The sequence below is a fragment of the Pteropus vampyrus genome, unplaced genomic scaffold (genome assembly GCF_000151845.1).
Source record: "Pteropus vampyrus isolate Shadow unplaced genomic scaffold, Pvam_2.0 Scaffold404, whole genome shotgun sequence".
NCBI classification, from domain to species: Eukaryota; Metazoa; Chordata; class Mammalia; order Chiroptera; family Pteropodidae; genus Pteropus; species Pteropus vampyrus.
The window spans coordinates 316,402-343,381 of record NW_011889185.1 but is presented as its reverse complement, the minus strand read 5'-3'; the positions used below and the strand labels follow the sequence as shown (position 1 = coordinate 343,381).

Here is a 26,980-nt window from a genome sequence, read left to right as displayed (position 1 = left end):
AAAATGCAGCTTGTCCTGACCCTTCACTCATGCGGCAAACTAGAATGTGACGTGGGGTGGGGGTGGTGGGCAGAGAAGGTAAGAAAGTGTGTGTGGAGGGGAGAGGTGATCTCCCCTTCTCTGCTTGGCAGCCTCTACCTCCCTGTAGGTGGAAAATGGGTGGCTTTTGGCCACTCAGCATGCCAACGGCTGGCAGCCCAGCAGACTGGGCTGCTAAGACTTCCGCACTCGCTAATGATTTCTTGTCCCCAGCGAGCAGGCGTCATTGAATTACTCAGCCACCTCCCTTTGCACCTCCCAGGCCAAACCACCGAGTTCAGTGCTTAATCTAATCTAGGGCTGGGGTGGGGCTGCTCACCAGTCCACCGACTCTTTAACCCTCGAGCTGTAAGTTGCACACACCACAGCCCTGGAAATGCATGGTGGTGTGGGCCACCCCTGACTGTTGTGCCTTCCACCCACCCTGATCCTTTCAGCCCCAAGAAGAATCAGTGTGTGGCTCCCTGGAATCCAGCATTGTTCCTTCCAAGTGTGGTTCTCCGAATGCTGGGAAAGAGGAAGAGAGGCTGGCAAGTGGGTGGGGGGGGGGAGCGAAGGGGGGCTGTACCTTGGATGGTGTGTGTGTGTGTGTGTGTATGTGTGTGTGTGTGTGAGGGTGGCGCTTTAACCCTCTCCTTTCACCGGACCTTTGGGTCAGGTGTATGCCTTCACTCCTGGCCATCTGTACAACATTGAGCACAATCTGCTTTCCTGAGTCTGTTCTGTACGTATTACCTAGAAAAAGGGCTTCTCTCGTTTCCTGCTTGGCTCTTTATTTAACCTCCTGGGATTTTTTTTTAACAGACTAGACGCTTGAAGAAAAGCTGCCATCCAAGAAGACGACATGCTTTCAGCAACCCCCCTGTATGGGAACGTTCACAGCTGGATGAACAGCGAGAGGGTCCGCATGTGTGGGATCAACGAAGACAGGTGAATGTGCCTGTCTGGCGGAGGCCCTGGGGAGAGCGCAAGTGTCTCTCCGCCCCCTGCCCCTGAGCAGAGCCAAGGCCCCTCTCACCTTCTCACAGCCAGAGTGGGCCCAAAAGGGGTGGAGGAGAACGATCTCCCGCCTTGCTGGCAGCCCTTGATTTACAGTTTTAACAGGCAACCTGGCTCAGCGAAGCATTGCCGCCCTTTAAAAGATTAGCCCCTAAAGCGGCCTTTCAGTGCACTTTCGTCCTTAATTTATTATTTCATATTTATGAAGGAGAATTAATCCCAGTCTATATGCTGCTTTAACTCTAAATGTCAGGAGTGTGGGCCCAGGTGGATCGGCATTCGATGTGCTTTTAAAACAAATAGTTTGCTCAGTAATAACTGGGGAGCTGGCCACCCTTCACTTCATTTAAGCTCAGGGTTTCTCGGTGTCCTCTGCCGCTCATTCACTGAGGCCAATGGCTCCTGGTTTCAGTCACCTGACAGGTCTGTTATGCTTCCTAATCAGTAATTTTGGAGAGTGGAGTAGAGGCAGCTGAGCAGTAGATGATTTAAGCTGCTTTCTGGGGTAATGATGAAACTTTCTTCTGCTGCTTGTCAGCGATTTTATCCTGGGCATTCGGAAGTTGGCACCAGACGCTTTCTTTATCGATGCTCTCTGATACCAAGTCCCAGGGCAGCAACAGCAGCCTGGCACAGGTGTGCGGCTTCCTCTGGAGCCTGGAGCAGCCGACATTTGTATGATATTAGTATATATCCCCCATCATTTTGATAAAGGCAGTCAAATATGGCTTTGTTACCACCATGGGAACCAGTTACAGAGGACATGGTACCTAACTTTGGAGGAAAGTTTTAAAAGTCTGCCCTTGTGGGTGACAGAAGTGGATGATGTGGCCAGCCACTGGAGTCCAGTTTTATGTCCCTTGCTGTGGTCTTTGGCCATTGTATTACTTAATGTGTGTCCTCAGGTAGAGCTTACAAGGGTCACCTAGGACAGCAGAGCCCAGATTGGCCTACTTGGCCTACTTTTCTCTGGAGAAAAGATTATACTAGAGGAATGGTTGTGCCTAATTTCTGGCTTACCCAACTTGGGGTCATATTTGTGATTTCACGTCCCTATTGGCCTGCTTTTGTTTTTTGAGTCTCCATTTGGCAACGACTTTCAATATATACCATTGGGAAAGAATTTTTTTTAAGGGCAGTTGGGAGAATGGAGTTATTAGAAACTGGTCTGTTCTGGGGGTAATCTATGAAAGATAGATTAAGTGAAGAACGCTTTCATGAAGTTGGTGTGTCCTTTTAAATAGGAAAATTCCTGTAAATGATGGTGACACTTCAAAGGCCAGACTGGAACTAAGGGAAGAAAATCCCTTGAACCACAACGTGGTAAGAGATTAATGGCTTCTGTTGATGTGCTATCTGAATCTCAGTGATCTGTAATCAATCGTGCATTAATTTGCATACCATTAAAGGACTTTTCAGGGTGGGGCAGGAGTGTTTCAGGGAGGAGCTGAGTAGAAAGCCTCTGTCTGCTGCTGGACTAAGCCCTCACCTAAGCTCTTCCCACCTTGGGTCCTTGGCCAAGTACTCCTTTGGACATGCTTGCCATTTATGTCTGTGTCCCCTAGCGACTGGTGGGATATATGCTGCCTTTTCTTCGCTAAGCTACATGCCACATAAATGCTCCCAGCTGGATAAATTTCCAGCTTCCAAGTAGATCCTTAGGGTTTACCTTTCCGGTAAAATATGAAACAGAACCTTCTTCAGATACCAGGGAGAGGAAGTCAAAAGACACAACCACAGTTTGACCCATGGCCTCTTTATTGATTTAGAAACGAGACAGCTAAAGTCCTCTGTTCCTCCTGTCCCAGTGAAGATTGCTTCTTGTTATGTTAAATATATCCAGGAAAACATCAGTGAACACTGCCCCTGCCTCCAACCCAGCAGGCCTGGAGAGGCTTAGTGTAAGTTTTGGACCCTGTGAAGGTGGTGTTGGTAGTAGTGAAGTTGGTGTGTCTCAGTTGCCGCAAAGAATTCTTGCTGAGAAGGTGAATTTTCCAGAGTTAATAGATGATTGAATTAATGTATGGGTCTCAAGTCTAAGGGGATCAATGTTTTGTAGGCTTACAGGATACTAGTTGAACAGGTGAGAAGGTGGGCAGCAAAGGGTTTTAGATAAGTGGGGAAGCAGAGACTCTGAATCCTTTCCTTTTTAACTCTTTCTGCTCAGATGTTGAGGCTGGTGTCAGTTTGAGCTAGTTTGCAGTTTCTCTTTGGGATGGGCTTAGCTGCTTTGAAGGAATGTCCTAAGTAACACCCATGTTCTTCTGCAAAGGTGGATGCAACCACGGCTCATCGGATCGATGGCCTTGCAGCGCTGAGCATGGACCGCACTGGCCTGATCCGAGAAGGGCTGCGTGTCCCAGGCAATATCGTCTATTCTAGCTTGTGTGGACTGGGCTCAGAGAAAGGTCGGGAGGCTGCCACAAGCACTCTAGGTGGTCTTGGGTTTTCTTCTGAAAGAAACCCAGAGGTACAGTTCAAACCGAATACACCTGAAACAGTAGAAGCCTCCGCTGTCTCTGGAAAACCCCCAAATGGCTTCAGTGCTATGTACAAAACACCACCTGGAATACAAAAAAGTGCTGTGCCCACAGCAGAAACACTGGGCTTGGACAGACCTGCCAGCGACAAACAGAGCCCTCTCAACATCAATGGTGCTAGTTACCTGCGGCTGCCCTGGGTCAATCCTTACATGGAGGGTGCCACGCCAGCCATCTACCCTTTTCTTGACTCGCCAAATAAGTATTCACTGAACATGTATAAGGCCTTGCTACCTCAGCAGTCCTACAGCTTGGCCCAGCCACTGTATTCTCCAGTCTGCACCAATGGGGAGCGCTTTCTATACTTGCCGCCACCTCACTATGTTAGTCCTCACATCCCGTCATCCCTAGCTTCGCCCATGAGGCTCTCAACGCCTTCGGCCTCCCCAGCCATCCCACCTCTGGTCCACTGCACAGACAAAAGCCTGCCCTGGAAGATGGGCGTCAGTCCTGGGAACCCTGTTGATTCCCACACCTATCCTCACATCCAGAACAGTAAACAGCCTAGGGTGCCCTCTGCCAAGCCAGTTACCAGTGGCCTGCCAGGGGACGCAGCTCTCCTGTTGCCACCCTCGCCTCGGCCTTCACCCCGAGTCCACCTTCCCTCTCAGCCCACTGCAGACACCTACTCCGAATTCCACAAGCATTATGCCAGGATCTCCACCTCGCCTTCCATCACCCTGTCAAAGCCATACATGACGGTTAGCAGCGAGTTTCCTGTGGCCAGGCTCTCCAACAGCAAGTATACAAAGGCTCCGGAAGGGGCTGAAAGTGCGCAGCCACTTTCCGGGCACACTCGGAAAACGGTGAGTCAAGACAGGAAAGATGGCGGTTCACCTCCTCTTTTGGAGAAGCAGACGATTACCAAAGACGTCACTGATAAGCCACTGGACTTATCTTCTAAAGTGGTGGATGTAGATGCTTCCAAAGCTGAGCACATGAAAAAGATGGCTCCCACAGTTCTGGTTCACAGCAGAGCTGGAAGTGGCCTAGTGCTCTCCGGAAGTGAGATTCCGAAAGAAACCTTATCTCCTCCAGGAAATGGCTGTGCTATCTATAGATCTGAAATCATTAGCACAGCTCCCTCATCCTGGGTGGTGCCTGGGCCAAGTCCCAACGAAGAGAACAATGGCAAAGGCATGCCACTGAAAAACAAGGCCTTGGACTGGGCAATACCACAGCAGCGGAGCTCTTCGTGTCCCCGCATGGGCGGCACAGATGCCATGGTCACTAATGTTTCAGGGGCAGTGTCCAGCACGGGCCGCCCGGCCTCTGCATCGCCAGCCCCAAATGCCAATGCAGATGGCAACAAGACCAGCAGGAGCTCCATGGACACCACACCATCTGTCATTCAGCACGTGGGCCAGCCCCCAACCACGCCTGCCAAGCACAGCGGTGGCACCAGCAGCAAGGGCACCAAAGCCAGTAACCCAGAACCGAGCTTCAAAGCAAGCGAGAATGGCCTCCCACCAAGCTCAATATTTCTCTCTCCAAATGAGGCGTTCAGATCCCCACCAATTCCCTACCCTAGGAGTTACCTCCCTTACCCAGCACCTGAGGGCATCGCTATAAGTCCTCTCTCCTTACATGGCAAGGGACCTGTCTACCCTCACCCAGTTTTATTGCCCAATGGCAGTCTCTTTCCTGGGCACCTTGCCCCCAAGCCTGGACTGCCCTACGGGCTGCCCACGGGCCGGCCAGAGTTTGTGACCTACCAAGACGCTCTGGGGTTGGGCATGGTGCATCCCATGTTGATACCTCACACTCCCATAGAGATCACGAAAGAGGAGAAACCCGAGCGGAGGTCCCGGTCCCATGAGAGACCCCGCTATGAGGACCCAACCCTCCGGAACCGCTTTTCTGAGATGTTGGAAGCTAGCAACACTAAGTTACATCCAGATGTCCCCAGCGACAAGAACCTAAAGCCGAGCTCCAGCTGGAATCAAGGGAAAACTGTTGTCAAAAGTGACAAGCTTGTCTATGTAGACCTCCTTCGAGAAGAGCCAGATGCTAAAACTGATGCAAACGTGTCCAAACCTGGCTTTGGAGCTGAGAGTGTTGGCCAGAGCTCTGAGCCCACCAAGCCCTCGACTGACCCAGCCCTGCAGCCACACCGTGATTTCATCACCCTTAGAGAGGAGTTGGGGCGCATCAGTGACTTCCACGAAGCCTATACTTTCAAACAGGCTCCGGGCCAATCAGTCTTCAGCCTAAGCAAGGAAAATGTTCCAGCAGGAACCAACAAAGAGAACCTAGGGATGCCAGTTTCCACTTCATTCCTGGAGCCAACTCTGGGGAGCGATGGCCCTGCTGTAACTTTTGGTAAAACCCAAGAGGATCCCAAACCATTTTGTGTGGGCGGTGCCCCACCGAGTGTGGACATCACCCCCACCTATACCAAAGATGGAACTGATGAGGCAGAATCAAATGATGGCAAAGTGCTGAAACCGAAGCCATCTAAGCTGGCAAAGAGAATCGCCAACTCCGCTGGTTACGTGGGTGACAGATTCAAGTGTGTCACTACTGAACTGTATGCAGATTCCAGTCAGCTCAGCCGGGAGCAGCGGGCATTGCAGGTGAGCCCCCCACTTGAATTTCAGTAATGTTACCAGTTGTCAGTTTTTTTTTTAATGTGTAAAGAGGACTGGGGGAATATAGTAGGGCAGGACACTGGGCAGATTTGGTTAATGAAGCTTATGGTAATTTAAATGTATGAAATGTGGCCAGTAAGGGGATGTGAGTGGTAGCACTTAGGTTCATGTGTCTGGTTATTTTAAGTTACTCTGTAGATTTTAAGAGAACTTCATTCGATTGCTGATAATGTAAGTTTTAATTATTGTGAAGGCTATCTAAAGACTGCATGATGTTTACCTATCAATTGCTTTGATTTCTCTGCCGTTATTGTATGTTAACAAATATACCTAGAAGTGCTGCTTAGAATGCCTTACGTGATACTTGGTGGAGGTGTGTAGCAGCCGCATGTCTGTGGGATTCGCGCAATTTTTTTTCACCAAAAAAAAAAAAAAGCTTGCTTAAAGGAATAGAGTATGTATTTAACTTGCTAGTGAATGATAGATGTTGTATAGGAATTTCCTTAAGATATTTTACTTTTTAATTAAAAGATAAATAAAGCCAAATTGTTTTGCAATGTTAAGAAAAAAATTTAGTTTATGCTTATAAAAATGGATGAAGTTATCTAAATGATCCATTGAGTGCCCATTTTAATTACATAGATGGAAGGATTACAAGAGGACAGTATTTTATGTCTACCCGCTGCTTACTGTGAGGTCAGTTCTTCAAATTTTTATTACTAGAATCTTACATAAACCTTTTGAGTTAAATTTCATTTCCAAATATACAAAGGGAAGTTTGTGGGCCATGGTCGTCTTTATTCATTGTGCATTTTGTTTTCTTTTCTGTTGTGTTTTTGTTTTGTTTTCTTTGCGTTGTGTTTTTGTTTTGTTTTATTTACCTTCAAAAGAGAATGTCTGTCTCTATGCAATAGTGTATGTATGGATATATATACACACCGCATATATATCTATACATATGGCTTTATGAATAAAGAATGTGTGATTACTTACATATAGATACTCTTAAATTTTTATTTGTTAAACTTTAAAATACCTCGGTTGTATCATAAATTGTGGTTGGTTTTGGGCAAACTTTTCTTTGAAAATACTTTCCTTTAAGGTAAGGCAAATGAAATAGCTTTTATGGTAAGGTGTTTTTTTTCCCATCTCCATTCTCTTTCTAGCGTGCAATGATGCGCTTCTCAGAGTTGGAGATGAAAGAGAGAGAGGGTAGCCACCCAACAACCAAAGACTCCGAGGTGTGCAAATTCAGCCCTGCCGAGTGGGAAAGGTTGAAAGGAAATCAGGACAAAAAGCCAAAGTCGGTCGCCCTGGAGGAGGCCATTGCCGACCAGAACGACAATGAGAGATGTGAGTAAACCCAAGTGGCTTGTTTGTGGTACCACGTTGGTGAAAATGGGGCGACTATTCCCAGAGCTGAAGGAGGTGAAAGGAAGTAATGCACTTATGGCCCAATGTCCAGTTGGCAGCTACTCGGAGAAACAGGCCAGTCTTGGCCATCCATGGAAGGAAGGGCTGATTGTCCTTTGGAACATTGTGGCATCCAGGAATGAGGCACTTATGAAAGATTATTTCCTGGAACATATCTCCTTTTCTAGAGAAATACTAATAGTCTAATACAATATAGCAGAGGAATGGCAGTGGGAGACTAAGTATAAGAGTGGTACATCTATGTTCTATTTTGTAGCAGGTGTAGATAACGTTTTTTGCTTTTTTTTGTTTGTTTTGTTTTGTTTTTTTTGTTTTGTTTTTTTTTTTGTTTTTTGTTTTGTTTTGTTTTGTTTTGTAGCAGTGGAATGACACTTCCAACCCTAGGTGGTCCCCACCCCCCAAAGTGACAATCTAGTCTGGAATGGAGAATACTTGTATTCTCCCTCCAAAGGCAGAAGTTTTGTTTAAATGGGATGAAGGATGATGAAGGCACAGTAAAGATAGGCATAATTATTTTCTCTGGTGGGTTTGTTTGTCATCATTGGGAGTCAACACAATCCAAGGGAATTGTATAAATGAAGGGATTCTTCCCACCAGACAGGGTGTATTATGTTTTGGAGGCAATATGTAGATAGAAAGCTCATGTTTTCCTCAAGTCACTCTTCAGTCCCAATAGCTGGTCTCCTGCTGTGGTGGGCTTTGGGATTTGCTGACAAGACTTCCCTGCCTGATAAGATGTGTTGGCCAAAAGTGGAAAAGGTCTTTTTCCTTGTTTCTTAAATGTGTGCACATTTGAGGCCTGTAGCACGTTCCAGCTCTCAGAAACCTTGTTGGTGATAGTAAATTAGGGCGTCTGGATGAATGTTCAAAACCCTACTGAGACAGGACTGTTGGGGATGATGGGTGCATTTGTGAGCTCTGTGCCATTGGTCGTCATAGCTTTGACCTTCCCATGCACACTTAGTTCATTGGTGCCTAATGGAGTTTGGGAGAATTTATGGTCCGAAAGAGCATGTTTCTCGCTGCCTAGAGCACAGTCTCCTGCTCCTCCCCCTCCCCTCGCTCATCCTTGGGGTCAAACAAGGGCCCATGGCCAGGATTCTGGGTAGGCCACAACCAGGACCAGTTTGTTCTATATTAGTCTTGAAGAAGGAAGTTTCTGTTGCTAGTCAGTGGTGGCCTCACCTGAATGGCAGAGATTCTTGATGTGCCTGAAGTAAAGGTGTCCTTATACCTCCACCTCACTGGATTGATACGGGAAAAAGGAGGGTCCAGGCCGCTTTTGAGTAAAGCAGCAAAGAAAGCTTTCTTCCTCGCTGATAATAACAGCAGGCATGTATCCCTTCTCTTCTGAGGTGCCTCAGAATGCCAGCTCTTTGGGAGACCTGGAGACCTGGTACAAGTGGGCAAGGTCAATGGGTAGGTGCTTCCCTGAGGAGCAGGGAACTGCCTGCAAGGGAGAATCCCTCTCTTTTCTGGGTGGATGATGAGGAAGGCTGGAGGAAGGGAGCAGAAAGTTAGCCAGCCTCAAGTCTTCTTTCTCTGCCTCTGATTTTTCAGTAACATGGCCAGACCTTGGGTTACCCATGCCCTTCACATCTCTGGCCTCACCCTAGCCTTCCTCTGAGAGAAGTTTGTGTCCTTACCCATCTTTCCCACTGAAGGAAAGAGATGAGAACTTAGTGTAGCTGGTGAGGAGCAGGGTCTGAGCCCTAGATGATTCAGGAAGACTTTCCCCAAGTCCCTCCAAGCTCAGACCGATGAGGTCTATTGCTGGAGCATTTATGACATGGTCCGACGAGCAATAAATGGCCAGTGAAAGCAAGACAAGGGTCGGGGAAGGTAAGAGGCTCAGTTTTAAAGATTAGGGAACAGAGGAGGTAAGTCGCCATCCCCAGTTTTCTGTTGCTTGTGGTTGGTTAAGAGGAGGAATCTAGAGGAGCCATTGTCCTTTCTGTCACCTTATCTAGGGGACAGCAAGGGCTGGATCCATTCAGCTGCAAATTAATGGGCTTTCTTGTCCTTTTGGCCCTTGTGTCTTGAGCCCACATGGGCTTGGGCCCTGCTCCACACTGCTTCCCTTTTCAGGTTCTCTTCTTGTGAGTGTCAGTGTAGCCGAGAGCTGAGCTCTAAGTACATGGGAGCTGGGGCAGGTAGGGGTCACAAAGAGGGGTACAGGATGCCTTCCAGACATCTTGCCTCTTCCAAGGCAGCCCTCTGCTCCTGGAGGCACCAGGAGCTTTCTAAGACAGCATCTCGTTGGGAGGGGCTTGCTTAAGAAAAGTGAATTAATTTGAAAACACAGTGGCCAGGATTTTCATTTATTCTTTGTGATAATAGGGGTGGCTGAGTGAATTTTTTATTTTAGAAATTGAATAAATGAACCAGGAGGCTCCTCAAACTTGGAAATTTATTAATAGGAACTATCAGTGGCATTCTGAAGATGGAATGACTGTCTCGAACATAGAATGACTATCTCCCTTGCCAGCTACTTGGATGGGGGCAGACCCAGGACTTACTCAGTGGCAATGCCTGGGGAGGAACTGAAAGAAACCTGAGTCAAAAGGCTTTATGAAAGTTCTTAACTAAGGAGACTTCTATTCTGTCCAAGCACCTACATGTTTTATAAACTCCTTTGAGTTTGGAACAGAGATTGCCCCTGCTTCTTCTGTTAACCTTTACTGGAGGTGCTATAGTTATCTGCAGAGGAGAGACTTTCAGTTATGGATAACCCTCCAACCTTGTTTAGGGCTCACTGGGCATGGCTTACCCATGGTGAGGGTGCTTTGTTGCCATGGTGACTTGTAAATGTTGCCATGGTGATGCTTCTGTGAAGTAATGCTGTGGCATAACCATGATAAATTATGGGATGTATGTGCTGAGTCATATGACTGTGCTACAGGGATCGAGTGTTAAAACATGAACGACCTGGCCACAGTCACGTCTGCTTAGATTGAGTGACCAAGGGCACATGGCTTCCCACTTTTAGAAGGGCCGAAAGTAGCAACGATGGCAGAACATGATGGTTAGGACCCTGTTCATTCATCTCCATCTCCTTTGCCCCCAAGGGTAATCATGGGAGTTGTGGTTGGGATAGCCTCATTGAGGAGCTCCAAGTCTGGTGTGCAGGAATGTGACCTGGAGTCTCCCCTATAACTGGTGGCCATGTGTATCTTGGGCAGTTAGGATGGGTGTTCTTCAGGATTCTTACTAGCCTAAGTAAGGTATTGGAGGTGTCACTGAGGGAAATTGAGATCTTTGTCCTGAGAGACTTGGGGGCTGGGGAAAGGGTGGATGGAACTAGTTTGGGAGAAGATCTTCAGGTGAGGTGACATGAGGAAGAAAACAGCTAAGCTCTCTGTGGGTGGGAAATTTCAGTTTGGGGTGAGGTATCACAGAGATGATACTGTGGGGTCTCTGGGGACAAGGCAGGAGTGGACTGTCTGGAAGGTGAGGCACAAGAGTGCCATCCCTGGCTGAGCAGGAATGGCAGGCAGATGTGCGGTGCACTCCCCGTTCTGGCAGGTGAAGGGGCACTCTCAGCACCTAGGCAGCTTTATCAGATGGGAAGCCTAGAGGAGACGGAAAGGACTCGCCTTATAGGGTGCTCTCGTTCAACAAGGAGCAGGGAAATGTCCCCAGTCAGTCATTGCCTGCCAACACCTGTGAAATAAATCATCTTACATCTTCCAGGTGGTTTTCTGTGGTGGGCAATGTGGGCCCTGTAGCAAAAGGTCAGGTGGTTGAGATAGAAAGTAATTTCACTATTGAGAAGGAAGTTTGTCATTAAGGGGAAACTTATCTCCCTGAGGAAAGTGCCTATTTAGGCAGGATTGGGACTGTAACAAACTCAGATGACTACGAGACCTGGAGCTAAAACATAAAATGTGGAAGTAATTTTTAATCTAATTGGGAGACATCCCAGGTATGCGTAGAGGTAGCAGGGCAGTGCAGCCCCATTCAGGGCAGGGCCCTACACCAGGCCAAGCTGCTGCCTGATTGTGACTCTGGGAGGCACTCTGTCATAATCACCTAGTCACCTCTGCTTTCAAACCACCTGGTTTGAACCATCTTTCCTACCTAAAGGGGTTGTAGGTGAGAGAGTACATTTTAAAATTAATTCTAGAATTGCAATGGTAGTTTATAAGATAGCCCTTATATTTGGACACACTAATTCCCCAGCCCCTCCCACGGGGCTTTCTGGGACAGCTGATTGGACAAGAGAATTCAAATAATATAACTAGGAGGGCTCACATCCCTCACATACATATGGGGGCTGAAATTCCAGCTGGTCTGAGAGTCTTGGTGTCCTTTTGTTAAAGCCGTTTCTCCCGACTTTCTCTTTTGCCGGTTAGGCCAAATTTTATGAAGCCCACCCCAGGAGGTGGCTTGCAGTAATATTTCCCACTTTACAACTGAAGGGGGCCAAGTTGTAAAGTGGTGCTGTTACTGCCAGAGCTGTTAAGAGGGTCATAGAGCAGCCGGAGTGAGAGTTGCAGCCACTTTCTCTACAGGCCAGAGGTTTGGGTGAGCTACGGATTTCCTCTGGCTGCTACCAGCTTTGTGTTGAGGCGCTGCTATGATGAAAGACCTGCACGGTTTGGGCAAATCCATCAATCCTTTGCAAGAGTAGACATGGCACTGTCTGTCCCACCTTAGGATGCCCTCTGAGAGGAGGTGAATGGGCTCCTTCCACCATTAAGAGCACAGGCTAGCCAAGGCCAGGGAGACACTTGTCTCCACAGCTGACTGCCACTCAGTGCTGGGAATGCCCCCAAGAGAACACTGACCAGTGGACCAACGTGGCTGGTCTGAAGGTGAGGGGTGACAATGTGAAGTGGACTCTGGGGAAAGGAGGAGGAATGGCATCGGCATATGTGGAGCGTGTTTATGATTTTATGTGGAAATGGATTTGGGCAGCTTTACTTAGCTCAGTGTTACCAAAATACCAAGTTCCTTCTGGTGATATGCAAGGTCATCTTGTGGGAACATCTGGATGTCACCTCGATGGCTACGGAATTATTTGTATATTAGAAAAAATGCGAGCAGCAAAGCAGTCAATGAGCTATTTCTTAGGTTAGACCAAAAGCAGGGAGAGATGTTGGGCTGAGGCAATTTAAGGAAAGACCCCAAGTGGACATCACATTGAGCAGCAGGAGCAGAAGTGGCACAGGTGGTATTCGAGTGAGCAGTTTAGCAAGTGCTGGCCTAGCATATAAAAGACATACCTGATGGTGAAGGGGGCAGTTTCTTGTCTTTGGAATGTCTTTAGATGCTTGCATGTGAGGGAAGGCACGAAGGAGTGCCAGGTGGAGTGACTTCGTCCTTGTAGGTATGCGTGGTGTTACTGAAGTGACAGGATCTCAAGGGCTTTCCTCCTGGACAAGAAACGGGAGCAGCCCCTTCGTTGTGATGGTATGCTTTTCCCCTCCGCAGATGTGCAAAAGAGGACAGAGGGATGTACAGTGATCAGGTTGAGTTCTTTAACATTACCCCTGACCCTGTGTGTGCATCACACTTCTCTTTCCAGTGTCCTTGGACTTCCAGCTTCCTTGCCTCCCAATACTCTCCCCCATCCCTGTTCTTTTGTCATCTCACCTGTTGCCCAAGTGAACATTGGTATTATCCTTTCTGTAGATGATGTTTAGGTGATATTAGGTCTCATTATTACACCATCCTTTTACTTCAAAATAATGACCTCAACCAATGTTAACAGAGAGGGTCAGCCCTGGCTTGGTTGGATCTTGCTGCTACGGGGTCACCCATCCTCTGGGAAAGGACCCCGGAGGGGGAACCTGAGCACCATCCAAGTTAACCGACTGGGATGTAGCAGGCAGGAAGTTCTTTCATCTTATACTTAAAAAAAAAAGTGTCGATGCCTCATATCCTTAATTCTCTCATGCCCCAACTCTAAAAAGGTAGAAATAAAAAGTTGTGACACACACCCTACTGACTGCTTTTACCACCTGATTGTCTTCAGCTGCCCTTCCTGTGGGTTGTTCTATTTCTGAGGGGTTTGTGCTTTCAGTGTGTGAGGCCCCCAGTGACAACAGAAAGGTCCGTTGGTAGCAAATTACCTTAGGCATGGAGGGCCCCGCCTGCTTCCCAGATCCTGCCTTCTTGTGGTGACCTTTGAGCCTTCATTTTTGTGTTACTGTTCCTCACCCCACCCCCTTACCAGGTGAATATAGTGGTGGAAACAAACATGACCCCTTTGAAACCTCGGAGGACAAAGACTTGCCCATGGAGAAGTACTTCATGGACAGGCAGCCTGTGATTGAGCCACCCACAGAGCAGGTGGCCATGGACATGCCACACAGCCCTACCCTACGGCTGGACAGAAAGCGCAAAGTCTCAGGTGACAGCACCCACACTGAGACCACTGTGGAAGAGCTGCCAGAGGACCCTCTGTTGAAAGCCAAACGGAGACGCGTCTCCAAAGGTGAGCTTGGTCTGCTTTAGATGCCTGCTTGGCCACAGGTGGACTGGCTTGCCTCCACTCTCACTGCAGGGTCCCTGGGGAAGTCGCAGGGTGGTGCATTGGATGTTTCCAGTCCCACCCTAGAGCCCTGGGGAAGCCGCTCACACCTCCCTCCCCCAAAGCCAGAGGCAGGAAAGATCTTTTGGCCGGGAAGATGGCCAAAGATAAATAGGCCCCTCCCAAGACTTGGTGAGAAGCTGTAGCAGAGACAGTGACACACCCCTCCCCTCCCCCACCCCCATTAGTAATGCATAAGACAATTTGTTCCCCCCCCAGGGGGCTTTTTGATTAATTTGTAGTTATTTCTCCATTAGATGACTGGCCTGAGAGGGAAATGACAAACAATTCCTCTAACCACTTAGAAGACCCACATTATAATGAGCTGACCAACCTGAAGGTGTGCATTGAATTAACAGGGCTCCATCCTAAAAAACAACGCCACTTGCTGCACCTTAGAGAACGGTGGGAGCAGCAGGTGTCAGCAGCAGAGAGCAAACCTGGCCGGCAGGGCAGGAAGGAAGTGACCCAGGCGGTTCAGCCTGAGGTCACTGCCCAGGGCAATAACATCTCCGAAGAGAAACCCAGCAGGAAAAGGGCAGAGACCAAAGGCAACAGAAGCTGGTTGGAAGAGTCTCTCAAGTCCAGTGACAATGAACAAGGTACGGTGAGGCCACTCCATGACAGCCTGCCCCACTCCTGGAGACTGGGTCACTCGCCCTCTGTGGGAAAGGACCCTTGCGGAGACCTGAGTGCCATAGAAGTTGACCGAGGTAGTGGGCAGGGAGTTCTTTCATGATGTCATTACAGTCTCCATACTTCCTTCTGGAATGTACAGTGAGGAACACAGCTGAGAGGAAGGAGCTTGACCTCCTGGGGTGCTTCTTACCCAGCTTATGGCTGGGCAGGAAGTTTGGGTGACCCCAGGGGCTTGCCAGTTTACTTACTCCACCTTCACGCTGCATCTGGTCACCAAGTCATAAGTACCCAGGCCCAGTGGAGTGGAGATGATAAAGCACAATGGTCTGGCTTCTACCCTCTTGTCCCAGGCCTTTGAAGAAACTTGCCACTTGGCATTTTGTGGGTTAACCTATTTGCTGTTTGAATGTGGGGTAATTAAAATATTAATGCCTGGAAAACATAATTGGTATATCTTTAGAAACTGAAGCTACTCTAGTGATCAGTGCTAACAATGAGCTTTTCTCTCTGCACGGGCTACAACTGTGTAACGCCTGCTTTTTCTCCCCCTCCCCAACCCCCACCACCCCCTCCGGATTTAGGCTTGCCTGTGTTCTCGGGCTCTCCGCCCATGAAGAGCCTTTCATCCACCAATGCAAGCGGCAAAAAGCAGACTCAGCCAAGCTGCACACCAGCCTCGAGGCCGCCTGCCAAACATCAGAAAATTAAAGAAAGCCAGAAGACAGATGTGCTGTGCACAGACGAAGAAGAGGATTGCCAGGCTGCCTCCCTGCTGCAAAAATACACCGACACCAGCGAGAAACCATCCGGGAAGAGACTGTGTAAAACCAAGCATTTGATCCCCCAGGAGCCCAGGCGGGGCTTGTCGCTTACGGGAGACTACTACGTGGAGAATGCTGATGGCAAGGTACCTCTGGCCCCTCACTCCCCCCTGGGCCTGGACATGCACATCTTGCCTGCCTGCTGCTCTGCTTCTGGGGACAAAGTTTTCCTTTTCTTGGACTCCTCCCCCAAATGTCACTCCCCTTTCCTACAGGGCACATCTCTTGGGTAGTGGTGAAGTTTCAAACTAGTAAGAATGAAACCCTTGGCCCCAATCCCCTCCCACAAACAAAGGAAAGGAAAAAGGGCTTCCTTCTGCTTGGGTGTGTACCTCGGGGAAGAGGTGGCTATGGAAGGTGGCCTTAAATGTGTGCACTGCCTGGTTTTGTGATAGGTGACTGTCCGGAGATTCCGAAAGCGGCCTGAGCCCAGTTCCGACTATGATCTGTCACCAGCCAAGCAGGACCAGAAGCCCTTTGACCGTTTGCAACAACTGCTACCAGCTTCCCAGTCTTCACAGCTGCCATGCTCGAGCTCCCCTCCAGAGACCACCCAGTCGCGCCCGATGCCCCCAGAAGCACGGAGACTTATTGTCAATAAGAATGCCGGTGAGACCCTCCTGCAGCGTGCCGCCCGGCTTGGCTATGAGGTGAGTGTCTTTGGGGGTGCCCTGAATCCAGAAACTACAGGCTACTACTATTCCTTGAGGTTTGAGGGGGATACAGGGCAGGGGAGGCGATGGGACTCAGAGCCTGGCCCCCTCCACATCAGGGTGCTTGGCTGGGTATCCCACAGGATGTTTGCGTTAACCCCACTCTACAGCTGTCTCTTTGGTGGCTTTTGTTCAATCGCAGTGTGAAAAGAAAGGCCTCTCTGATGTTCAGTTCGTGTTCAGGCAGGTAGGCTGCTTGGCATCCTCCGATCTTGCTCACTTATCTCTGATATGAAATCTGACATAACCCAACGCTTGACGACTGGGGGAATTTTAAAGAGCCCCTTTGGATTCTGATTAGCGAGAGGGAGAGAAATTGTTAGCTCTATTTTGAGTTGTGGGCCGACAATGTCTGTGTTGGTAGGGGTTGGTGGGGAAGACCTGAGCAGTCTCTAAGAGGGCAAGGGAGCCCAGTGCTGAGGAGGGAGACAGCTCAGGCTTTTCCCCAAACTCGCTGCCCTCGCCTGCGTATCTCTACCCAGCATTGCTGATGACAATAGCCTATATTGCTGTAGCAATATAGATGGAAAGATAGCTTATATCTTTCTAAGCCTGTATGATCCAAAGTAACTCATTTCACCTTTTCCACATCTCTGTGTGGTAATAACTAGGATTATCCCGCTTTTAGGTGAGAAAACTGAGCCCCAGAAGGGTTAAATGACAACTTGTACAGGTAACCATCCAGTAGTCTGGCTCCAAAGCCCAGCCCCCACTCCTCACCCACCCCACTCCTCTCTCGGACTGGCTCACATTGGAATTGCCCTTTGTACGGTTCCAAACCTCTGTGAGATAGATTACTCCCTCTGCCCTGTGCAGCTCCCCCACCACGCTTGTCAGTTGAAATTGTGATGTAATAGCCTACAAGGCAAAGGCGTTTTTTAATGCTGGCATCAGCCCTCTGGGAGTTGAATGGTGAAAATAAAATGCCGCTCAGCAGGCAGAGTGTGGAGGTGTGGATGAGTGCCGGGGTGGCAGGACTCACGCTGGCACGGGCTTGGCTGAGGGCTCACAGGATTTGTCCGGAGCCCTGGCTCCCAGAGCCTGGCCAGCACCATGCTGCTGTTCATTGTGCAGTGAACCCTTCCTGGTGTGACTACCTCTACTCCCAGCCTACCCCTGAGGCATGACTGTGTAGGTAGGAAGTTAGAAGCACTAGCACTTTCTTAGTTTGGGGGTATTTTTGATTGTTGGTTGTATGTGCTGTTTGTATCAACATGGCCCTTCCGGAGATCTCTGAATTACCTGGAGAGAACTCTGAAAGAACTGGTAGTTAACTCATGAAATCCAAGTGGCAGCTAGTTGGCTGCTGGTGAGCTGAAAGCAGTAGAACCTAGATCAGTGTTGATGTTGCAGGTGACACTGAGCTAGACTCCACATGCCAAGCATTCGCTCTTTACTAGTCGTGATTGAGAAAATGGACTGTGTTTCCAGCAGACACTGGAGATGGGGGATGGGCAGGAGAGCAGCCTGCTCCACCTGCCATGGACTGCAGGATTCCTGGCCTTGCCTTTGATCTTCGCATCATTTCCACCAGTCACTCTTGGGACCCAGAGACCTCAAGATACCCTTGTTGGCTCTCTCAGGAAGTTTGATGGCACATGAAGCCTTGGGAATGTTTGTGTCAGGACAACTGCTTTGTTTTTTTTTTTTTTTTCCTTTCAAATGTAAATTTCAATATGTAAATTGCACAGATCACCAGTTATAGCACTGAGCATCTAACTACTAGATGAAAGCTTTCAACTTTGAACCCAACTTTCTAGGATTTCTTTGGGCAAAATTTAAAATGTTGGGATAATGGCTCGTCTGGAAATGTGGCAATCTAAATCTTTTAAAGTTGAAGGACAATTTGCTTAACCTGGTAAAGGGATAAAGGTATAGTTTGAATGTACAAAGTCTGAGAAGAATTTCCTGAAGTTAGTCTTTCCAGTTGTTATTTTCTGCTTAGCTAAAGATACCATGTGCAGTAAAGAGGCTGTCTGAGCCTTATGTCATTAATCTGGTTCTTGAGGTTTAGAAACACCCTCTGTGTTAAATAGATGACTTGCATGGCCGGAGACACTCAAACCTTTCCCTCCCAGTAACAAAGCTTCTGTTTCTTAGGCTAAAAGGCCAGTGTGCAACCACATGCTTATGCGTTTAGTGGTGATGGTTAAATTTTCTATGAATTGAATAAATCATGTTTTTAAAAAAGTTAATGAGGCATTTAATTAATTAACAATGTCGGGTTTATGGCCTTTATGGTTACATTTTGTGGTTAATGGCATTCAGCTTATAGCTGCTTAACAGAGAACTGTCCAACAAAAACAGTTTGATTTTGTTTGGGAATGGGTGGGCTGCCCTTCAAACACTCCCATTTCTAGAGTAGAAAATAAACCAAGAAATGTATTGGGTAGACAGACTTGGCTGGCCTCTTAACCATTCCCTCCAACTGTTGATGACAGAGGTTGCCATCCATTTAGAAGCCAATCACCCTCTCAGCTAGGAGAAAGTAGTTAGCCCGCTTGACTCCAACAGAGAGGTCCTGTGGGATACTTGCCATGTCTGGATTGCATCCCTCTAGCTGAAGTCCTCTGGGGCCTTTTGAATCTTCCCATCTGCCCGGATACCAAAAGACTTGAGTTCTAGGTCTAGTACTTCATGTTAATTGAACTTGGGGTTTAACCTCTCTGGGCCTCAGTTTCTCCAAGTGTAGAATGAGAACAGTACCACTTTCCTTTCTGATATCTCATAGATTACTGTGGGATAACAGAAGACATACTCATTTCGGGAAATGAGAAGTGCAATGTAAATAGCGATATCAACATGAATGAGTTAGGACAGCCCGTGGCAAAATGTCTGACTTGGCTGTGGGTTACTACCACCTCTATTGCCATCCTCCAGGAAAAGAGTCGACTTACCCATCAGCTTTTCTGTCCTTTCATTTCTAGGTACCCTTGAATCAGCCCTAGTAGCGATGAAGGTTTCCAGGTGAAGGCCATAATTGTCAGCAAATAAACCCTTGGTTGACAGGACACCAGGCAGGCCGCCGGGACCTGGGTAAATTGATCTGTGCACAGCAGTCAGTGGTGCTCAGACCTGATCCCAGAGCCACGTGACGGGGCCTCTCCCTGGCTGGGGCATACAATTCATTAGCTTGCAGCCGTCCACTCGAGTCTGGCTAGTGAGGGCCTGCTAAAAGAGCAGCAGCTTCATGCGGTATCCTAGATACCAGGGCTCAGGGCAGGTGGCCTGGGAGCCCAGAGGATTGTGGGTTTTCTGGCAGGTTAGGATCCGAACGAAGAAACACATTTGTGGTTATGCCGTCTCTCTTCCTCCTCTTGTTTCAGAAGGGACCCGCTCCGGTGACCTGAAGCAACAGGGCACCGATGGCCAGATTTACCAGCATGCAACATTAGGTTCACAAGGGCGAGTATATGGAACATTCTAGTTAGCTCCCAAGTGAGTGGTCATCTGTGATTGACATGTCTTCGAAAAGATCATGAAAGGTTTTTCAGAACCCACCTCAACATCTATGAATAGCTAGAATGACCCTTGTTTTAGGTTTAACAGATGAGTTATTTAAGAGTTGTCACAGGGAGGTCTGCTCTGACCCTATCCAGCTCGCCCTGACCAAGTGGAGTATGTGTTGGACCACCTGCAGGCTCTGCCTATCCCAGCTCTCAGAACCTGACAGCTCTGCTGGGCATGACTTGTAGGAAAAGATTAAAATACGTTTTCTGGTGGCAAATGCCGTTCTGTGTGTTTGAAAACTTTCTTAGTCAACGTAATAAAATGTTGGAATAAGTTACTGCTCTGCTTCTGGGAGCATTTCACATTAATATATTCACATGCCAAAAAAGTAAGATTAATACGGTGATTCTAATGCGAACTGTTGACACAGAACACCTTCTGAGAAGGGGCAAGGGTGGACTTATTTAGTTCTTGAAATGTGTAGGTTACAGTATGTGGTATATTAGATCCCTGTCATTAACTTAAGTAAATATGAAAATGTTATATTGATTCTTCCTGAAGGGGGTAGAGGGTGGGGTTATTTGAAGCATTTTGTATCATTTCTTGGTGGTATGTGTGGTCCATAGAGAAAGCCTCTTTTTTACTCTGATTAACATACAAACAGGAACATTTGCGCCCCAGGTTCTGTTTTAGGGTCTTTACAGAGGTGTGAGGATCTAGCTAATCTGGGCATCCCTTTGTCTCTAAGTTGAGGAATGTTCTCTAGCTGGTTTAATGTCTATGTATCGGTTGTCCATACTTTTATCTAAACTTGTGTTGTCATCCACTACCACCTACTGAATGAGCTCATCAAGTGAGAGTGCCCTGTACTTGTCAATGTGCTATCTAAGATGTTAGCAGCCAGACTGTTTTATACTGGCCATGCCAGGCCCTGGGCTGAGGGCTTTTATAGCTATCTGATTGCATCCTCTCAGCTGCCCTATAGAGCCTCTTATTCTCCTGTCTCACAGAGGAAGAAATGGACACTTGGAGAAGTTCAAGGGTAACTGGCCCAGGGCCAGGCTACTAGGGCAGCAGAGCCAGGTTTCATATACAGTCACTAGCCTGCAGAGCCAGATGACACTGTCTCCATCACAAAGTCCTTCACACATGTTCTTGCCCCCTCACTAAGACATCCTCTGCCTACCTGTGCCATAGTAGGCTCTCGAACCCAAGGATGTGTATGCCTTTGAAAGAGGGTACTGCCAAGCTATAGAGAGGCCACCCTTACAAAGTTCACGATGCGGTGGTCTGATGGCATTCCCCTTCCTGTCCCCACAGGAGGTGGTTTTATACTGTCTGGAGAATAAGATTTGTGATGTGAACCATCGAGACAACGCTGGATACTGTGCCCTGCATGAAGCTTGTGCTAGGGGGTGGTTGAACATCGTGCGACACCTTCTTGAATATGGCGCTGATGTCAACTGCAGTGCCCAGGATGGAACCAGGTCTGTGGTGGGTCTCGAAGTCAGCCTGGCCCTGCTGGGGCACAGGTAGCGAGTGATTCTCTGGGTATGCAGGGAGCCCCAGAAGGAAAGATAGAGAGTGACATGGAAGCACACTGATGGTGGAGTCCTCTAAAATGGAATCGGCCAGACGTTTCTGGAAAATACAGATAAAACTTTGAAAGTTTGCAATGCTCCCGGGGACGAAAGTCCTTGAAAATGTTGAGCCTGCCTGAACTGGAAGTGTTGCCTTTTAAGACCCTGAACTCTTCATTAGTATCTATTAAATCAAAGCACAGCCCTTAAAATGTATGGGAGCTGACAGTTCCAGGAATCCAGACAGGGCCAACTGCCTCTGGCTTGGTAGGACCTGCCCTGTCCACCCACATCCCTAGGTCTGGCCCCTACCCTGTCCTTGACCTCGGTTCATGGGTCAAAGCCTGGGTCTGAGTCAGCCTGAGCATCTTCCCGGTTGTGTGGGTGGGGTGCTACCGGGAGGCGTGGTGCTATGCCTTACCCAACAGTCATACCATTAGCAAAACAAATGTATTTGGTATAGTATGGTTTCCAAATAGTGTACCCTCACGATGGGACTTTGGGCAGCGTTTTGTGCCTCAGTCGACATTGGCGGGAGGGCTCTCTACCCTTATGAGAACTCCTCCCAGTGACTGGTTCTGGGCCTGAGGGTTGATCATTGCTCTCTAAGCTGTTGGGGTTTGGCTTTCAGGAGAGGTCCCACTTTGCACCTAGTTTATTTTTAAAAGAGTAGGCTTTCTTTTTTTTTTTTTAATGATATAACAATTGCTTATTGTATTGGTTTCCATAATGATGTTTTTTTTTTCTTTGCAAGTTATCTTAGCTACTTCGGTTCATTGAATATGATTTCATTTTTGCTTGTGTTCCTTCATAGGCCCTGGATTAAGATAGATTTGCATTTGAGAATTAGGCCTGAAATATTCAGTAAAGAGGTGTTGCTTGACCTTGGGCCAGTCACTGTCTCAGGTTCCCTATCTGGAATGGCAGTGACCGTACATGCCTCCTCGGTGAAATACTGCTGCTAAGAGGCTTGGCATACACACACCTAATTTTGCCTATTATTAGAGGCAAGCATTGTGTGCACAAGCTGAATTCCGCTCTGTATCTATCCTAGGCCTCTCCATGATGCTGTCGAGAACGATCATTTGGAAATTGTCCGCTTACTTCTTTCCTATGGTGCTGATCCTACTTTGGCTACATACTCAGGTAGAACCATCATGAAAATGACCCACAGCGAACTTATGGAAAAGTTTTTAACAGGTACGACAAAGTTCAAGAAATGATATTTAAACACCTAGATGGTGACTTCACACACTTCCTGGCCAAAGAATGCCACTAGCTCTTTGTTTACCTTAAGTTTCGCTTACTGGGAAAAGCAGTGTAAAGTTAGTCTATCAAAGAAGGAGATACACAATTCAAAGAGATACATACTTTTTTTTTTATGGTGACATTGGTTAACGAAGTCCAGTAAGTTTCAGCTGTACACTTTAACAGTAAGGGATATATATATTTACACTGTGTGTTCACTTCCCATAGTTAGATTTCTGTCACCACATATTTGATCCCCCTTACCCCGTCTACCTCCCCCCTTCCCCCTACTCTCTGGTGATACATACTTTATTTTTGCCTTTGAGGGCTGAAACAGTTCCTAGCTTGCCAGTCTAGATTTTGTTTTGATGGGCTGGGGCGGTCCCTCCCTTGGGAGGGCAGGTGAGCAGGTATGTAGCTTTTGGTCAGATACAGCAGAGAACAGTGTGGAAAAGTGCACAAAGGGAGTATCATGGGGTGGACAAGAAGTGAGATTCCCTCTAACTGCCAGCATTTGATTCTCACCAACGGGTTTTATCTTGTTTTTCTCTCTCCAGATTATTTAAATGACCTACAGGGTCGTAATGACGATGACTCCACTGGCTCTTGGGAGTTTTATGGCAGCTCTGTGTGTGGTGAGCTGAATTGTTCTTTTTAGTTCAGGGGAAGGTGAATGAGTTACAGAATATTTCTCTGGTGTGGGTGGGGTGTGGTGGGTGGTGGGTGCTGTAAGCAGGGTAGCTCAGTTGAGAAAGAATCTTTAAAGAGTCCTTTTTTGACAACGACTTAACTTAAGTCTTGCTGTGGCTTACTGATTTCTTTCTCTCTTTCTTGTTTGCCCTCCATTAGAACCAGATGATGAAAGCGGATATGATGTTTTAGCAAACCCCCCAGGGCCAGAGGACCAGGATGACGACGATGAGGCCTACAGTGATGTGTTTGAATTTGAATTTTCAGAAAGCCCCCTCTTACCATGCTATAACATCCAGGTGTCCGTCGCTCAGGGGTGAGTATGGTCATCATGTGGTTGAGGACTAGCCCAGATGTTCTTGGGGTGGCAGGAGTTAGAAATCCCTTGAAGCAGATGAGGATGGATGGGTGGGGTGAATGAATGCCTAAGTGTCTGTGAAATGCAGTAGATCTTTTCCAGAAACTGTGTACGTGGGATGGGGGTTAGGCCACAGCATAATATAACTGCTCCCATCAGAACACACCCCCAGAGCTCAAAAGACATTGAAGTCGGTGACTAGAATTTCACTAAGAGTCAGCAACGTGGATCTTTCAGTCACTAAACTCTTTGGGAAGGGTTTCTTCTTAGGAGCTTCCTCATAGGCCACCATAGGAGCCTTTCAAGGCACTTGAGGTCTACTGGACTATGTTGATAATATATCCTCTTCTTGTATAAGATTAGGAAAAGTATTATATGGCACCTGGGATCTTGTGTGTCATCATCAGATTTGGTTAGATCCAGTATGGCTCCTATGGTTGGGCCACTGTGCTCCTGTGACCAAGGCCTTGGGGTGTACATGTCAGGAGACTGTGTTCTGTGCTGTGTTGACCGCAGTGCTTAATGAGTAACATCCTCTTCTAAGGGCTCTGAGGCTATAAGCATGGATGTCATCACAGTGATATTTTATTAGTAATAGAAATCGTGAACTGTAGCAAGGGTGTATATAAGGAATGTAAAGTGTTCCTTCTCAAAAGCATTGAGGGCTGGGTGGGGGTGGCATGGGAAAGGAAAGGAAAGCCAGCCAGCCAGCCATCTGTGTTTATAATGCTCTATTCATGAGGGGAGGGGAAGAGGAGAGATCAAAGAGGAGCTTGCGATGACTATGGTTGGGATACAGACTGGCTTTCCCCAGTGACTAAAGCAGAGCACTCACTTGGAGAATGGTGACCTGAGTTGTGGCCAGAGCTGAGTGAGCAAGTTGTTACCTGTCGGTTTCCATCAGCACCAGCAGCACTGAGGGCAGCCTGTGATCCGTCTCATTCAGAGGTGTTGCTCCTGCTTCTGGCTAAGTTGATTGGTCCTCCCTAGATGGTCTCTTAATAAATCCAGATGAATCCAGAGTTTCCCACTGCCAGAAATAGATCCTGTCTTCTAGGTATGGTAAGAAATGGTAAGAAATGGTAGGGAAAGTGGTGTCAAAGCAGAAGTAAATGGCCCTTGTTCTAACTAGGGACTAAGCCTATCGGAGTGGCATTTAAGAGTTGAGAGCACTTTTAATTTTGCCAGAAATTTGAACCACTTTCCTTTCTCTTTTGTAGGCCTCGAAACTGGCTGTTGCTTTCTGATGTGCTTAAGAAATTGAAAATGTCCTCCCGTATATTCCGCTGCAATTTCCCAAATGTGGAAATTGTCACCATTGCAGAGGCGGAGTTTTACCGGCAAGTTTCAGCAAGTCTCTTGTTCTCTTGCTCCAAAGACCTGGAAGCCTTTAACCCTGAGAGCAAGGAGCTCTTAGATCTGGTTGAATTCACTAGCGAGCTTCAGACTCTGCTGGGCTCGACCATGGAGTGGCTACACCCCAGCGACATGGTCTCGGATGACTACTGGTGAGCTCGCCAGGCCTGCCGTGTACAGTGTGTTATAGTGTTAATCCTTGTGCATATGTGTCATAATACGACTATTTCTGTAAAGAAAGGACACTATTACATATGAAAATATCTCTTCTTTATATAAGAGAAATGACTCCAGTCGGAAGGACTTAGAAACATGTTTTTTTCTTTTTAAACTTTTAAGTCAGTTTTTATGAAGTTATTATAATGTTTCTTTACTTTTCAGTGCACACATGCTTTGGGATATGTTTGTTTTTACTTGGAACATTTGCGTTTTTTTCTTTTTTAAGGAAAAAAATGAGGAAAAGTTGCTCCACACTTTGGCTTACTTTCATACAAATCTCCAATGACAGAGGCCATAACTGTTTAGAGTGTGGTCAGAACAGTGGTTGGTTTGGGGGAGTGAATTCGGTGAAGGCACTTGGTGATGTTGTAATTTTGTTTTGTTTACAGAGTACCTGCTCGGGCCAGGTAAATGCTATTGGATGTGATCCAGTAGCGTGTAATATAAATTCAAACCATATCCACACACAACAACTAATTGTATGAAACTTTTATATCCTAATTTAAAAGCTGTGAAATTAGTTTTCACGCATCAAACCGGATTGTTTATATGTTTAAACATTTTATGCTCTTATTTAAAGAAGACTTTGAGCTATTTTTTTCTGTACCCTGTAAAATATTGAAAACTAACATAATATGTTGAGGTTGCTTGAAAATGTACATAAAACTAAAATTTTCTGAATTGTGTGTTTATGTTTGAAATCTGTGTTTTAACTTTGTAAGTAAATTCTCTGCCTTTGTATTTATATTTTACAAAAATTTTCTTAAAAGGCAATAAACCTGTTGAGGAAAGGAGAACATTGAAGTATGTTGTGTCCTATGTATTCCTAAAACATTGTCGTCACGGATTTTTTTAGAGTGATGTTGATGGTCATTTCCCCATAGATGACTTTAGGGCAATTTATAGTCTATGAACCAAAGCACACTGCGAGATTTCAGGGGAGTTACACTCAGAATATGATTTGGAATCCTATCCTGAAAGCTCAATTTGTAAACATGTGTTTTGATGTCTCTCAGATCCTTATCTTCCCCATCTCCTTCAAAGCCCTGGTTGGCTTCTACATTGCCTTTGGCTTTGACAGACTAGTTGCTTCATCATGGCCAACCCTTTATCTTTAGGTAGGTTAAGTCCAAACTTGCTTGGCCTGATGGTCAAGGCCTGCCTGTACCTTTGATTACACTGCTCTTACTTTTTCTAACAGTATCCATGTCACTGTCAGTTGGCCCTCAATTTCTGTCCCACATCTTTTTATGCTCTTCCTTCATTGTAGAGGCTAGAAAGCTGAAAATTACTAGATTCCTTTGAGCTAGGAATCTGAATGCCTGTTCCGTTTGGAAGTCAGAGTGAGGTAGAGTCATCTTTCTGTTCTAGTGGCTGCTGATAAGAAAGGTTGGGGAGACACACTGACCAGTCGGAGTGACTAGACCAGCCTTCCAACATCGGATCTTCAGCTTCATGGATGATAGGTTGTGGCCAGAGCATTCTGATGCCTGGATGACAACCTCAGCAGATTACTCTTGAATCCAATAATTCCGATGTTGTCCCTGACTCATGTTTCTTCGTCCTTCTCAAAGATTTGATAAACATCTGATTTCTGTTATCAAATCCGTTTATGCTCAGAATGCCGAGTGCTTTCCAGACCTGCATTGAGCCCTGAGAACGCCAAGGCAGAGCAGACAGAAGGGGGCTTTGGGGTCAGGGCAGAGGCTGTGGAGACAATGTACTTGATTGGGGTCTTGAGGTAAATGGAGGGAGGAGTCAGCAA

General features: G+C 47.1%; 1 protein-coding gene across 11 annotated transcripts in view; it reads left to right on the top strand.

Annotated features, from left to right (window-relative positions):
* The window catches only part of BCOR (BCL6 corepressor), a 111,617-nt gene extending 85,598 nt beyond the window's left edge, over positions 1-26,019 (top strand). For 4 of the 11 annotated variants that reach the window (XM_011380741.2, XM_023523701.1, XM_011380739.2 and 1 more), the window contains 14 exons: positions 844-969; positions 2,283-2,361; positions 3,311-6,154; positions 6,812-6,865; positions 7,336-7,522; positions 13,785-14,045; positions 14,399-14,743; positions 15,362-15,687; positions 15,997-16,251; positions 21,085-21,251; positions 22,399-22,544; positions 23,150-23,227; positions 23,442-23,598; positions 24,861-26,019. In XM_011380741.2, coding sequence (XP_011379043.1) covers positions 884-969; positions 2,283-2,361; positions 3,311-6,154; positions 6,812-6,865; positions 7,336-7,522; positions 13,785-14,045; positions 14,399-14,743; positions 15,362-15,687; positions 15,997-16,251; positions 21,085-21,251; positions 22,399-22,544; positions 23,150-23,227; positions 23,442-23,598; positions 24,861-25,152 — 5,277 coding nt within the window. In that variant the 5' untranslated portion in view covers positions 844-883 and the 3' untranslated portion in view covers positions 25,153-26,019. Of the gene's footprint in view, positions 1-476; positions 570-843; positions 970-2,282; positions 2,362-2,807; positions 2,940-3,310; positions 6,155-6,811; positions 6,866-7,335; positions 7,523-13,784; positions 14,046-14,398; positions 14,744-15,361; positions 15,688-15,996; positions 16,252-21,084; positions 21,252-22,398; positions 22,545-23,149; positions 23,228-23,441; positions 23,599-24,860 lie in introns of those variants that run through there. The other 7 variants (XM_023523705.1, XM_011380743.2, XM_023523706.1 and 4 more) reach the window with 5 other exon arrangements.
* Positions 26,020-26,980: the final 961 nt, after the last annotated feature.